Raw genomic sequence first — 15,019 nt, 5'->3', positions numbered from 1 at the left:
CCTGAGCCAAAGGCAGAAGCTTAACCTACTGAGCCACCCAGGTGCCACCCCCACCCTATAATGACTTTTTTACTTAGAAAAGAATTCATTCAAATTAGATAACTTCCTTTTTTGTTATTGTTACTTCTTAGTGGTACTGAAAATATTGTAGATATGATAAGCTCCATGACAACAGGTATCATTATTAAACTCCTTATTATGGGCATTTTCAAACACCAAAAAAAAGGAAAAATAGAGCTGTGAACATTCAGATACCCATTACTCGGGCTCCATGGTCACTAATATGTTGCTCTTCATTTTTCATCTATTCCATTAGCCCCTCTCCTTTGTTTTCTTTTATTTTTACCTTCATTTTTTGCTGTAGTATTTTTTTAAATAACATAATATTTTATCTGTAAGTGCTTCCATATTTACTTCTAGCAGATGAGGACTCTCTTATTTAACAATAACCCCAGAGTATTTTTATCTCACCCAACTAAATTAACAATAATTCTGAATTATTATCTATTTGTTGGGTTTGCTTTCAGTTTTTCCAGAGTATTTGAAAATATTTTAAGTTTTAAAAATCATATCCAGATAAGATCCACACATGGCAGACCAGATTGAGATGGTTTAGCCATTAGTCTTCCTTGAAGTTACTTACTATAATACAAAGGAGGCTTGTTTTTCACAGTGCACCCTTTTGTATTTTATGCATATATTATAAGAATTTGTAATTATATATAAATTACGTTACATGTAATGTGTAATTATGTATTACTTTTTAAAAGACAATTCTACAGTGAAATTAAGGGTCTTGTCCAAGGATAGTTACCTGAACAGTGTGGAAGGGTTTGATTTCCTGGTGTCTGAAACAAGGACTCACGTAGAGATACTCCCATAGTAGATGATCAATACACGTATTTTTAAATTGGTTCAGATATTCTGTTCTTTTTAATTATATCATACATTTTCTAATAAATATTTTTTTAAACCAAGCTGGTGTGAGTTTTTTTTCTTTTTCTTTTTGCATGAGTTTTGATAAAACTGCTTAAACAAATTGATACTTTCATTGATTTAGGTATTTATTAATTATTAAAAAGGTATTTATTATTAAAAAGGTATTTATTACTAAAAAAACATTTTTAGCTTGAAATTAAGTGTTCTTAAAGCTTAGAAATCAAGAAGCTTCTATTTTCAGGCTCAGCGATACTGCTCCTTAAATGTAAACGAACCCCTCATTAAATGTATACTAGATCCTTGGGATATCTGGCTGCACTCCCCAGATTTCTGCCATGTAACAATTTGTAATATTTCCGAGGCAAGATTTTGAGTAATGTATCTGTACACCACAGTTACTTTGGCTGGGGGGAAAAACAGCCCTGAATAGCAGCCTACTACTACAATTATTGCTGATTACATGAAGAAGAATGCTAAGATTATGTTGCTCCTTGGCCAGAAAATGAAAGTTTGAATAGAATAAAGAATAGGATATTAAATTGGTAGTGAATAGAATCTAAGATAGGGTTATCAAATCTCATTTGAGAAAGTGGTAAATTTTCTTTAGTGAGGTCCCTAGATATTGCAAAAATGACACACTACATGAAAGGAAACTTAAAAAGTCATTTAAGTTGTGGAGTAGGAAACAGGAAGCATGGTTGTCTTTCAATAAAATAGGATGTAGAAGAAAAATGGAGAGGTCAGACAATATTTTTATGAAAAATAACTGGAAAAGGGGTACAGAACAATTCCCGACCAGTCTTAACAAAATATAAAGGTTTGTATTAAAATGTTAAGCAGAGAGGCGAAGGCATTAGAGAATTCGACAAGGCTTTGGGTGATTTTTGTTCAATTCCATGAGATCACTGGAAAAAACAGGATATGTCTCAGACCTTACCCTTTAGTATTCATCCTCTCCACTAAAGGCCTACCGCAGCAAGTGTTTAACTCCAGCATTGCTGTGCTGTGTGTTAATGTGCACTGAGCAGGTCCCAGGCTGTCCTGTGTCTTCATGCAGCACTATTCCAAGTGTGGTCTGCAGGTGGCAAAACTAGCCATGATTAAATAAGTACACAAATTGAAAATATGAAATGAAAACTTTTAAAACTTCTATAGCATTTTGCCTGAGAGATTTTGTCTGTTGAATCTGATAGTAAAAAAAATTGAGCTTGTCAAAAAGTTTTTAAGCCTTTGCATTTGCATAATGTGATGATAACAGTATATCAAAGCCATATACATATAACATTTTCTCTGGGACAGAAGCATTCAAGACAGTGATGAGTTATATGCTGGGCCCAGTGTTTTGATATAGATGAAATCAACCTTTTTTTTTTTTTAAGTGTATGTACTTATGTTTAAGATATCCAAGGGTGTGACGTTTCCACTTAGAAGATTTATGACTGTACTCACTGATTTTGTTCTACTAGGTGATAAACCCTGAAGCATTTCAGAAGCAAGACTGAGAAAAAATGTTTTGCCTATATATATTGGCAGTCCAGTAACAAAAAGGCTTGTGTTCTAGCACTGTTTTTTGGACTAGTTTAAGAGCTCTATTAGAATAAATTTAAAAACATCTTAAGATGTATCCCTTACATATTGAGGCCAACTGTGTTACATTGAGGCAAAAACGGATTTTGATAGATTCTTTATTGATTGAATATACAAAAGTAGAAATTCTGACACAGCCATGGTGTTGATAATTGTTAAGTAGCTATAATATTTCTACCTTCTATCAAATACTGCATTCATTCCTTTTGAGGTTACTGCCAAGAAAGTTAACATTTTTGTGCTTTGTATGTTTAGGCTTATGTAGTGGAAGATAGTAAGCAGCTTATTTTGGAAGGTCAGCATCATGTTATTCTTCACACTATAGGAAAAGAAGCCTTTTCATGTCCTCAGAAACAGGTAATAAGAGTTTTCTTTGGGTCATCTTGTGAATTGTGGAGTTTTTTGTTTGATTGGTTTTTGGGTTTTTGAAGGGGTCTGGTTTGATCAGGCTTTTATATTGAGATTTGAGTGGTGGGGTTGGTGGCAGAACACTAAAAAGGAGAATTGGGCATAAATTAAAATTTATTAGCATCTCGTAAGGGTATTAAGATGCACTTGTGATCTTGAGGTTTCTAATAAATATTCTGTATTGAATCTAGAATTCATAGTTGCAAAAAGATAATTTGCTTGAGAAGAAGGGAAACATGCTGATACTACTGCAGAACTCCAGGGAGGGCAAAACATAAATGTAAAGGATGCCCCGAGGAGTGGTGCAGCAGCTGGTAATAGTGTTTAATACAGTGATTTCTGATTTCTCATGAGATACTATTTCATTTTACCAAAAAGTTCTCATAGTATATATGAACAAACTTTAAGCACATCCAGTAATTTGAACAGTGACCTCATATTGTATTTATGAGTTTTGGATCTCAATTTCAAGCTTTCTCATTATTTTGAAAACTTTTATTTTGAAATAATTTTCAAACTTGCAGAAAGGCTGCAAGAGTAGTATAAAGGACTCTTCTGCTTTTCACTACGGTTCATCAGTGGTTAGCATTTTACCTTCTTGGCTTTATCATTTTTTCTCTATTTATGTACACACTGATTTTTCTTTTTCTTAATCATCCCCAAGTAATTACTCCCAAGTAAATTGCAGACATCCTTCTTTACCCCTGTTTACTTCACTGAGTATTCTGAAAAATAAGGATAATTCTTACATAATCACAGACACTGTTATTAAATTCAGGAAGTTTGCACTCACATGTAGTCCATATTCAGATATCATATATATGCTTGACAATTTTTTTTTTTCCTACCCATGATCCAGTCCAGGATCATGTATTAACCTTTACTTATCATATCTTTAGTCTCCTTTAATCTGGGACAGTTTCTGAGCCTTGATCTGTCATTTTGTCATTGACGTTTTTGAAGAGCATGGGCTATTTATTTTAATATTAGAATAATGACTTTTTGAGTTTTTCTTGTGTCTCCTCATGATTAGATTAAGATTATACATTTTTTGGCAGGAATACTACAGAATTGATGTTATGTCCTTGTCAGTGTATTATATCAAAAAGCGCCTACTATTAATTTGTTTCGTTATCAGTGATGGATCATTTGATTAAGGTGGTATCCCCATATTTTTCTGCAGTATAGTTACTGTTTTTCCTTTCCTTTTCTAATAGGTAATTTGTGGGGAGATAATTTGGACCTTTGTAAATGTCTGGTTTCCTATCAAACCTAGGTCCACTAGTTTTAGCTCCATTGGCAGTTCTCCAACTTGAATCAGTTTTTACTTCAGTGGTTACAAATGGTAATATTACATTAGTTTTAATGAAGATATCAAATTTAACCCCAAATCTATTTCTTAAATAAAAAATTATTTCTTCACCTTTGATTAATACAGAAGTCTCAAGTTTTAGTCATATATGTATGTTACATAACTTCTGATAATTTGGAACATCTTAAACATTGGCAGAGTTAGCATTTAGAAAATGAAAAAGTGATTTCTATAAAATTTATTCTTGTTATTTTGTCATTTTATATACCATGAATGGCATGTCATTTCTCTGTATTTCACCTTTGAAATATTTTTTATTCTCTTTATATGATTAACTGAGCTTGGGAGATAAAGCAGTTTCATAATACTGTGAATAATAAATTTGGAGCCCAAAGACTTTCAGATTGATGACCAAATTACTTACATAACTTACTACTCACTTATAAGACAAAGATAATAGTTCTTTACTCCTTGCCTGTCTTGTGGTGGAACTGTCATAAGGTATGAATCAGATCCTTACTGTCAGATTACTGGACAAATATTTATCACTGGTTGTGAAAATACTTTTGCTACTTTTAAGCTGGGAGAGGGGGAAACTTTATTCTCTCAGTAAATTAGCTCAGGTCTTTGATATTCTTCTGTGGCCATTGTTCATGTGTTTTTCACTGCTAAGTGGTATATGGAAATTTATTTAGTATAGTTTAGAAGTCTCAAACAACAGCTTATTTTTTTATGTTTAGAGTATTTTAAACAAGAATGCATTTTTTAAACATTCTATTAAAGTGTAAGATAAATACAGAATAGTTGAATAGCTCTGAATTTCACAAATCAAAGAACACTCCAGTATAACCAGAACCAGATCAAGAAATAGAACATAACTTGTTCCCCAGAAGTTCTGCTTTTCTTCTTTTCTTTCTTCCAAAGTAAACGTTTAGTTACTTTTCTCTGACTTCTGAATCAAAAGCAAATTTAGTTCTTGCTTTTACAGCTGTATACATCAGACAAGATCGGGCGCGTTCAGAGTGGTATGGCCGTAGACACAGCTGTATACATCAAAAATCAGCAAACTTTTTCTGTCAGTAGCCAGATGATAATATTTTAGGCTATGCTGGCCAGAAGGTCTTTGTCTTAATTACTCATCTCTGTTGTTGGAGTTCAAAAGCAACCATAGACAGTATATAAACAAATGGATATAAAACTTTCTTTACAAAAACAGGAAGCAGGCTGGATTTGGCCCGTGGGCTATAGGTAGCCAATCCCTAGTGCAGGTCAAAAATCCCAAGAAGGCTAGCAGGAAATTAAAAATCAAAATTTTCCTGGATGGTAAAGAAAAATGGAGAAAAAAAGCTTAAAAAAGATAATAATAGTAGAAAGGGGGCGATATTCTCTGTTTTCATTTAGGTGATAATGATACTGAAATGTTTATGGTGTGCCTGACACTGGCTATATTGAGACTTTTACATGCATGTTAACTTTCAGTTATTACAGATGAAGTACTATAATCTATAAAACACAGCAATCTATTTTCAAAATGAAGTTTTAAGGCAATTTTAGTTCTTCAACAATTAAAGCAAGTACTATACAATTCAGTGTCTGTGGCTTAAGTACTAAGTAATACGGAATTTTACCAAATGAGAACGACAACAGATTTTGAAATTATGAACCCCTTTTTACAAGTAAGGAACTTCAGTCTTAAAGTAGTAAATACCTTATCCAAGATCACAGAGCTAATACATAAAGTTGCCAGAACTCAGATCTAACTACACATAATAAATAGGGAATGAATAAATGACTCTGATCCTAGATTCTTTATTCCAAGTTCTATCACAGATGATTCTGTTAGTGTAAATAAGAGCAGAAAAAAGTATTGTTCGTGCTTTCCTTTATCTCAACTGGTTTTAACTTCTTTTGTTTGTATATGTTATATTTTAACAAGACAGTGTTTTTATTGTGAAATATATTTTTTTCTTTTCTCAGGAGCCACCAGAAATGGAACTATTAAAATTTTTCAGGCCAGAAAACACTACAGTTCCTTTAAGACCATCAGTAGAGCAGCTTTCTAATCTCATTAAAACAAGTCTTCACTATCCAGAATCATTTAATCATCCATTTCATCAAAAAAGGTCTGAGGTTTATTTTAAAATTTTTCTGCAGTGCCCGTGTGCACACACACGTTCACACTTCTTTAACAAGGGCATTAACTCCAGTATTGAAGAAGAAATTCAAAATAATACTGAGTCTGTGGAAATTGCTCTTATATAATTTACCTTTTACTATGATTACTGTATGTTGCAGCTGTGGTTAAAGGTGGATATTGCCTTCGACACCTCAGTTGCTGAATGTTTCCTCTAGGTGAGCAGGTTTATTAGTAAGTCAAAACCAAGAAAAAGTATTTTATCATTTTGGTTTTGTTTTAGATACAAATTAAATGTAAGAAATGACTAGAGTATAGACTTGTCAAACAGTTCAAATTTAGACAACATTACTAAGATTTATTAAGTGCTAAGTGCTAAACTTCTTGGAGAATCATGTTCAGTTGACCCTTGAACAATGTAGTTTAAACTTTGTAGGTCGACTTGTACATGATCTTTTTTGATAAATACAGTGTTGTAAATGTATTTTCTCTTAAGGATTTTCTTAACGTTTTCCCTTCTCCAGCTCACTTTATCATAAAAATATGTAATTCACATAACATAGCAAATATGTGTTAATCAACAGTTTATGTTATTGGTAAGGCTTTGAGTCAGGAGTAGGCTATTAAAAATTTCTGGGTAGTCAGAAGGTGTACACAGATTTTTGACTGTGTGGAGGTCGGCATCCCTAACCCCTGTGTTCTTCAAGGGGCATCTGTATTTGCAGTCTTGGTAAGTAGCTTGATTATGTAAACTTAAGGTTCTAAAAACAAGAAGTCCTAAGTCAGATGACACTTCAAAAAGCTGCTAGTTTGGAGGTATAAGAAAAGATGGAGAGATGTCTATTAGAACAAGACTTTTACGTGATAATTGAAGGTATGAATTTTGGATAAGGGTGGGGATGGTGTGAGATAGAACAAAAAGAGAACAGTGACCTGCAGAACAATGACATCTGAGAGAAAAGCTGAAGAAAAAGGAATCCACAAAGAAGACGAGTTAAGAGGTAATTAGGAAGAAAAGACCAATGAGGAGAAAGTTCTCACTCAAAAGCTGAGTGAGAACAGTTCAAGGAAAGAAAAATGGTTTAACTGTTTAAAATGCTGCAGAAATGTCAAGTAGTGAATGGATGAAAAGATTTATTGGATATGACAATGAAGAGGTTATTAGTGGTTTTTTAGAAGAATGTGACTATATAATGGGAATGGAATCAGGGTATAATAGATTGAGGAGAGATTAGGAGGTAAGTAAGTGTATTCTACTAGTGTGGACCACGCAGGAAGCAGGGCTATGAACAGGGGTCTGGGAATAGCCACTCAATATTGTTTTCTTAGTAGTAAGATATGGTTATGTTTATGGTCTTAAAGGAAATGATGGGATACAGGGAGAATAACAGAATCTTTAATAGATGGAAAGATATACCAAAGAATGATGGGATTAGCTCTGAACTGCAGAAGGGACTTCCATACTTTTGAAACAAGGAGAGAAGAAATTAGGGAGAAAATTTTAACAGTTCACACATGATGGAGTGCTTCCATTTTAGGGAGTATTTCTAGGAGCAAGGTTAGCTACTCAAAGTAATGTAGGTGATAAGAGAATAAAGGAAAGAACATTTTTGAGAAGTGAAATTTATGTAGGGTAACTTCTGAGAAGAAGCTGGCTAAGGACACACAGATAGCTGGGCAAAATTAAGACCTTGACAGCATTAACATCGGGCATATTTAAAAAGTAACTTAAATGGTGTTAACCACTTTTAAACCCTTTCTTTGTTAAGGTTAACACACAGATAAGTGTTCAAAAACAACATGTATGGCCCTGGTGATTTTTTTTTTTCCCCACAAAGTTAACACCAAAATAACCACTTCTGTTGAGGAAATAGAATATTGCTAGCATCATAGAAGCCCCCTGTGTATTCCCTCCCAGTTTCTATCCCATGTGCCCCCAATATTGGTAATCACTTTGTTTCTCTTTATAATTTTTCCAACCAAATATAAAACTATATTTTGATTTGCTTAGGGCATTTTTTGAACTTCTTATATAAATGGAATTATGGAGCATTTTCTTTTTATGTCTGGCTTCTTTCATTTAATAATATGTTAGAATTGTCAACTATTGCATGAAGCAATAAAATTTTCATTGCCTTATGAATGTTTGAACATGCTGGAACAATTTATCTATTTATCTACTCTACTATTGATGGACTTTTGGATTATTTCCCTATTTGAGCTATTTTGGATTCGGCTGTGAATAATCTTGTGTATAATATCCTGGTATACATGTGCTTGCCTTTTTTGAGGGGGGGGGGTCATACTTATCTAGGAATTCTTCCAAAATAGTTTAACCAACTTGCACATCTCACTAGCAGTATATGGGAATTCCCTTTGCTCCATACCTTTACCAACACTGTTGCCGGATTTTTAAAAATTTTAACCATTTTAAGTTATGTATAAAATCCTTTTTGTTCAGGTCTTAATGTTGCTCTAAAGTGCAGCCATAGTTGAGAAAAAAAATTTTATTTTTTATCTCTGTTGAATTTGTCTTGACTTCATGAACTTTCATGAGCAGTTTTGATTCCCTGATGTTTCATTTTAACCCATTGTTCTACTTTGTCTCTTGTTCATTGGACCCATCCTGCTTCATGTACTTCCTAAATATCTTAGATTCCACAGTGCTTCTTTTTAACCTTAGCGGTTAATACCCTGGCTGCGCTTTAGCGGCAAGGGCATTTAGTAGTTTTCCACATGATTCTATTGGGGTTAAAAAGAATCATAGAAGCTAGACAATGCAGGGAAGTATGTGGAGAAGGACAGATTTGATCATCACTTCACCTCCCATTCATCTTACATGCCTGTGAGGAAGGGGCATACCACCTAGATGATCAAGCTAAAGTAGAGTAATGGATTAAAAATAAAACATCAGAGTTAAATAATAACTGTATGGAAGTATGTGAAAACAAGACAGGTTAGAAAAGGATAAAAAGTGCAGTTTTTTCCAACCCGGGCTGCACATTAGAATTACCAGGGGAATTTTTAGAAAATCCCAGTGCTCAATGCCAGCTCAGTCAGAATCTCTGGCAGTGGAACCCAGGCATCTTATTTTCTTAAAGTCCTCAGATGATAGCACTGTGCATCTCCATATCAGTCATTGTTGCCACAGTAATTCTTCATAACAAACCTTTCCAGAATTGGATAGCCTGCAAGGCATTCTTACACTCATGGATCTGCAGGTCAGCTACTATTTGGCTTGAAGCTCATCTTTAAGCTGTGGGTTGGTTGGGTTCATGTCTGTACTATATATATTTTGGGTTTAGTCCAATTGGGAAGCAGCTCCCTGGATATGTTCTTCTCCTGGCATTTCTTGAGTACAAATGTGACCATATTGTGAGAGCACATTTAAGGCTTCTGTTTGCATCAAAGACATTAATATTCCATTGGCCAGTTAGCTTCACCTTCACAATCAACAAGGAGGATCCACAGTCCCCCAGTGGGAAGGGTGAGGGGGTGAATACCTGCTAAACAGTGGTTACGCCACAGTAACTGAAGTTGAGAAACACTGAAATAGAGTGCCAAAGTCATTGGTCATCACTTTGACACTAAGAATAGAAGTCTAATTGAGTGAGAGAGCTGGAGAGATGGGAGATAGTTGTTAGAGAGTGGAGTGACAGAGTATTATTTCAGAGGTGGCTATTTTAGGTGGCTAAAAAAAAAATCACAGCATGGCCTTGGAAGGTAGATGGCTGAGTTTTGAATATACTAACTTGGAGAAGATGTTGAATGAGTGGTCTACTTAGACGATAAAGTTGTCCACATGATGACAAGACTTGGGATTAAAAAGAGGAAAGCAAATTCATGCCAAAGCTTTTAATAATTGAAGCCAAGAGCTGATACAGAAGAGAAGCCTAGAGCAGTGTTTCTCATCTAGGTGGTACGCTCCTGCTTCACAGACGCATGACATGAACGTGAAGTGAAGCAGTGTTTCCCTCAAATACTTCAAAATATTCATCCTTTCCCCTTCCCCCAAAGAATTTGCTGTGCTGAGTTACTGTTGCTGGTTTTAGTATGTCAGTATGAGGACATAAAAAATGAAAAACCATGGAGAAGTTTATGACCAAAAAATGGGTGTTTTGGCAGAAGAGATAGGAGGAAGAAATCATCAGGAAGTGGCACTGAGAACTACGTTAATGATATGTTCTGACCAGAGATGTGGGGATGGTGGAAGAACAGCATCTGTTGTCAAGAGGGCTATAGAGGAAGCTGTGGACTCAGCCAAATTTCAGTTAAAGTAAGATACAGAAGCATAAAAAGAAGAGATTGAGGACCTGGAGGAGTATGCTTCATGTAATACAGACCTGTGGGATGGAATGGGACAGTAGGAGGTTTGATGACAGCAGTAGTATACAGACTGGACAGGAATAAGAATATGAGGAAGACAGTGTGACCAGAGATGATAAAGATGTGAACCATACTGGGTTTAGCTGCCATAGCTTTCAGAGTAAGAAGTCGTGTTAGATGTTGTTTGTGGAGTTTTTGAACACGTGGTAGGCATTATTCTCAGCACTTAGCATGTTTGATCTTACCTAATCACCATAATGAGCCCAAGAAGTAGGTGCAGTTATTGTTCCTAGTTTACACTTGAAAAAACCGAGATACAGAATTGTTGAGCTAATATTTAAACTGTAGAACCCATGGCTTTAGTAATGCTAAATCTGGTGGGGCGGGGATAGTTGTCAGCAGTTTGGTTTCTAGGTACTGTGTGTGGCTCATCAGATTAGCGCTTTTGAAAGTCTGTCGAATAAAGTGATTTTTAAAAATGTGGTTTCAGACCAGCAGCCTCAGCATTATCTGGGAACTTGTTAAAATGCCAAGTCCTTGGGCCACACCCCAGACCTGCCGAACCAAAACTGGGAATGGGGCCCTTAGTCTTTTTTTTTTTTTTTTTCTTTTTTTAACACGCCCACCAGCTGATTCTGGTCCATGTTCAGGTGGGAAGCACAGGTCAGATATGAGACACAGTCCATGTGAAGAATGGCTTACATCAGGGTGCTAATTCAGAGGCTGTTGTAGTAAACAACAGCCTTGAACTTGTAAGGACAAGAAAATCAGGTGAAGTAACTAGCTTTCAGAGTTGTATGGGAGAAAGAACTGATGGGAATTTGTGAAGAATAAAAGAAAATTGGAAGTGGGGATAGTGAGGCAGTAGCTCCCATTCCCAGTTAAGAAGTATGTATTATGATCCCTAAGGTTTGCTGGGATAGATTGGGAGTGCTATCCACTGAAACAGTGAGTGGAGGAAGAGAAGGAATTAAGATAATGACTTTGGTTTGGGGCTAGGAAATATCTAGATGTTTACATTCCTAGAGACATTTAGATAAGGCATAGAGAATTTGACATTTGAGGATCAAATGGGAACAGAATGCCAGAAGTTCCTAAGGTTTTGCTTTGTGTTATAAATTAAGCAATTGGATTTAATTTAAGGAGGTACTTCAGACTGGAAGCCTACTCAGCAGTCTTTATTGCCCTCCTTTCCTTGTGAGAAGTTTGTGGGGGAGGTAAGGGCACAGCACCAGCACAACTGAAGAATATGCTTTTTTTGAAATTATCTGAGCTTTTTGATTGAGGGAAGTCTGTTATTTGCAGTATTGTTTGGAAAATATTTCTCAAAAGAGGTTATAAAATTTCTGAAAGCATTAAATACACTCAGAATTTTAAAGTTATTTTGCATGAACTTATAAGGTTGCTATATTTCATTTTTTTACTATATTCTTTATAAAGTATTAATAATAGTGTGTAACCAGGCCTCATTTATGCCTAGGTTATATGTTCATTTATTATGCTCTTGATTTTAAATTTATACCAGTCTGTTTATATGTCCTCTTCTGTCACTGTCTCTTCTATGCTTAATAAGGCTTTAGTAGTTTATTAATTATAAAGCAATGTCAGAAACTGGATTACCTGTAAATGTGTCCACTTAAAAAGGATTTCCTCATAATTGGTTGAATAGAAATAATTTTCACATTCTGCAAAACATGGTGGCTTTTATTCAGATTTGGTAGAAAAGCAAATGTCAGTCAAGGCCAAGTTCTCAAGATAAAATAATTTTCAAGAAACCTAAAACAGGATTAGTTGTTAGTATTTTCATGATTTATTTTTTTCTTCATTGCTCTTTCCTAGTTGGGATTATTTATAAACTTTTGTCTTTCATTTTGAGAAGTAACCACTGAGAAACACTTTGGTTATTTTTTAAGAGTTGCACTAATAAATGGAAACAAAATGGTTTTGTGGATTTATATATTCTGATACTTAGCATTCAGGTATTTTAGGAATACGTTTTCCTTCTTATTTACACAAATAATGTGTCTTGATTGATTTTGGAACTCAGTTTTTTGCCTTACTTGAATCTTAATGTTTTTAAGGAGTTTTTTAGGTATTTGTGTTATTTCCAAAAAAGTTTATTTAAAAAAGAAAATGCACAGCTTAATGTATCTATTTTCCTTCCACAGCCTTTGTTTAGTACCAGTCACCCTTTTACTGTCCAACTGTTCTAAGGCTGATGTTGATGTAATAGTTGATCTTCGGCATAAAACAACAAGGTAATGATTAGTACATTTAGTACAATTTAGTACATCATTATGCACATAATGATCTAACACGGATAGAAAAAGTTTACTCAGGTGTGCCCTGGATTTGTGTTTGCCATAACATAAATGTTACAGAGGAGTTACAAAGGATTGTCTCAGCATTACAATAGTGACAGGAATGCAGGCAATTTCCAAAAGAAGCAAATTGTTTTATCAGAGACAAAAATTTTTATGAAAGCTGTTGGTGATAAAGAACTCTAAAATTGAAAATCAGCAAGTTTGCAATGGAAGTTTTAAAAAGAAATTTCTTTTTGGAATTATGAACTAATACTTAACAAAAAATATACGGGGTCCATATTCCCATATATGATATCTCAAGGCCTAGACGTTTTTTGGACTTCAAAAATTTTTGGATTTTTAGAAAAATAATGTGAAATGTATACAAACTATTACTGTATAAAACCCCAAATAGGATCTGGGGCAGCTCTCCGGAATCCAGACGTGTTCTGTGTATGATTGATTATGTGTGTCAAAAATTAACTAATGCCTTATTGGTAGATACTGGGTTGCTTTCCATTTTTCAGCATTATAAACAGTTTCAGTATTATTAGCATTCCCATATACAAACTATTTTTAGTTATGAATAACCAGTTGGTTAAAAGATGAGGTTTGAAATCAGATTCCATCATTTACTAGCCGCTGTTGTGAGCATTAACTGAGATAACATTTGTGCCTGGAACATAGTAAGGGTTAACAAATGTTGGTTATTATAGCAGTAATACTACCTATTGCCATTATTGTCATTATTAGTAAAGAGTTGGCTTTATGAAATAGTTTCTAGAAGTAGAGTCTCTAGATGAAAGGGTTGTGTTACTGGGACTTTGGGAAAAATTTTATAAAAAAACCCCTCCAACTTACCATTTTTTTTCCCCCCACATAGTCCAGAAGCATTGGAAATCCATGGATCATTTACATGGCTTGGACAAACACAATACAAACTTCAGCTTAAAAGCCAGGAGATTCACAGTTTGCAGCTGAAAGCATGCTTTGTGCATACAGGTGTTTATAACCTTGGAACGCCTAGGGTATTTGCCAAGTTATCGGACCAAGTTACAGTGTTTGAAACAAGTCAGCAAAACTCCATGCCTGCCCTGATCATCATTAATAATGTGTGACAACGTGCACATTTGTACTGAAATCCACAAGAATCAGTTTGATCTTACTGAATGGGTTTTAACAGCAGTATTTGAAATACCTAACTTGTTATGGAGGTTGGTTTCGGATCGCTGCAAAATACTTTCGGCTTGTCAATGTGTTGATGATGCAAAGCACGCTGGACTGAGAATCTTACATTCTTTTTTTGTATTTCTTTGAACCCTGGTAATAATTTACATGCTCATAATACAGAGTTTCAACATTTCCACGCACCTTATTAAGCCCTGTCTTAAAAATCAGTGTCTAAGTCTGCTGTTACAACTTACTGATGGTATATGAATATTACCAGATGATTCCGAGGAAGGAAAGGCCTTCTTGGCAATACTCCTGTTAAGCCATTAGTCTGTAAATTCCAGCTTTACTGTGAAGTTCTGTAGAGTGTTAAATACAAGTTTTCCTGTCTTGCTTCACACAATTCTCTAAAATCAGTTTTGACCTTTGGTTATAGAGTCTTCATACTTCAGTATCTGGTGGTTCCTATGGCTTATACATAACTTTGTAAAAAGAAAAAAATTTTTTCTGATGCTTTGAATATAGTTTTGAAAGGAGTTTGACTTTTTTTCCCTTCATTCATCTCAGCATAGGGTGCACTATTTCACAATATGAAAATTTTTTGTCATTTAAATTATCATATTCTTTATTATGTAACTTTAACAATTGAGTTGATCTGTTTAAAATATAAATCTACTCAAGTTAATTAAAAATAAGCTTTTCAGAAATGTATTATATTTATAACAAATGTAAATAGAATAAAGACATGCTATTCACTGTATAGATTTATTAGAATTATTTAATTCAAAGGACTTAACATAATCTTTATTTAAAATGAATGCCAACCATATTAATTTATAG

The 15,019-nt window shown here is 34.5% G+C and overlaps 1 protein-coding gene across 3 annotated transcripts in view; it reads left to right on the top strand.

The window, feature by feature from the left end:
* TRAPPC8 (trafficking protein particle complex subunit 8) overlaps positions 1-14,939 on the top strand; it is a 75,147-nt gene extending 60,208 nt beyond the window's left edge. For all 3 annotated transcript variants that reach the window (XM_004742884.3, XM_004742882.3, XM_004742883.3), the window contains exons 26-29: positions 2,782-2,883; positions 6,224-6,369; positions 12,875-12,964; positions 13,893-14,939. In XM_004742884.3, the coding sequence (XP_004742941.1) occupies positions 2,782-2,883; positions 6,224-6,369; positions 12,875-12,964; positions 13,893-14,127 (573 nt within the window). In that variant the 3' untranslated portion in view covers positions 14,128-14,939. The remainder of the gene's footprint in view (positions 1-2,781; positions 2,884-6,223; positions 6,370-12,874; positions 12,965-13,892) is intronic.
* Positions 14,940-15,019: the final 80 nt, after the last annotated feature.

The sequence above is a fragment of the Mustela putorius genome, unplaced genomic scaffold, assembly GCF_011764305.1.
Source record: "Mustela putorius furo isolate JIRA1106 unplaced genomic scaffold, ASM1176430v1.1 tig00003858_pilon_pilon_pilon, whole genome shotgun sequence".
In the NCBI taxonomy this organism is placed as follows: Eukaryota; Metazoa; Chordata; class Mammalia; order Carnivora; family Mustelidae; genus Mustela; species Mustela putorius.
The sequence above is the reverse complement of the archived record's forward strand: the minus strand, read 5'-3'. Positions and strand labels throughout refer to the sequence as shown.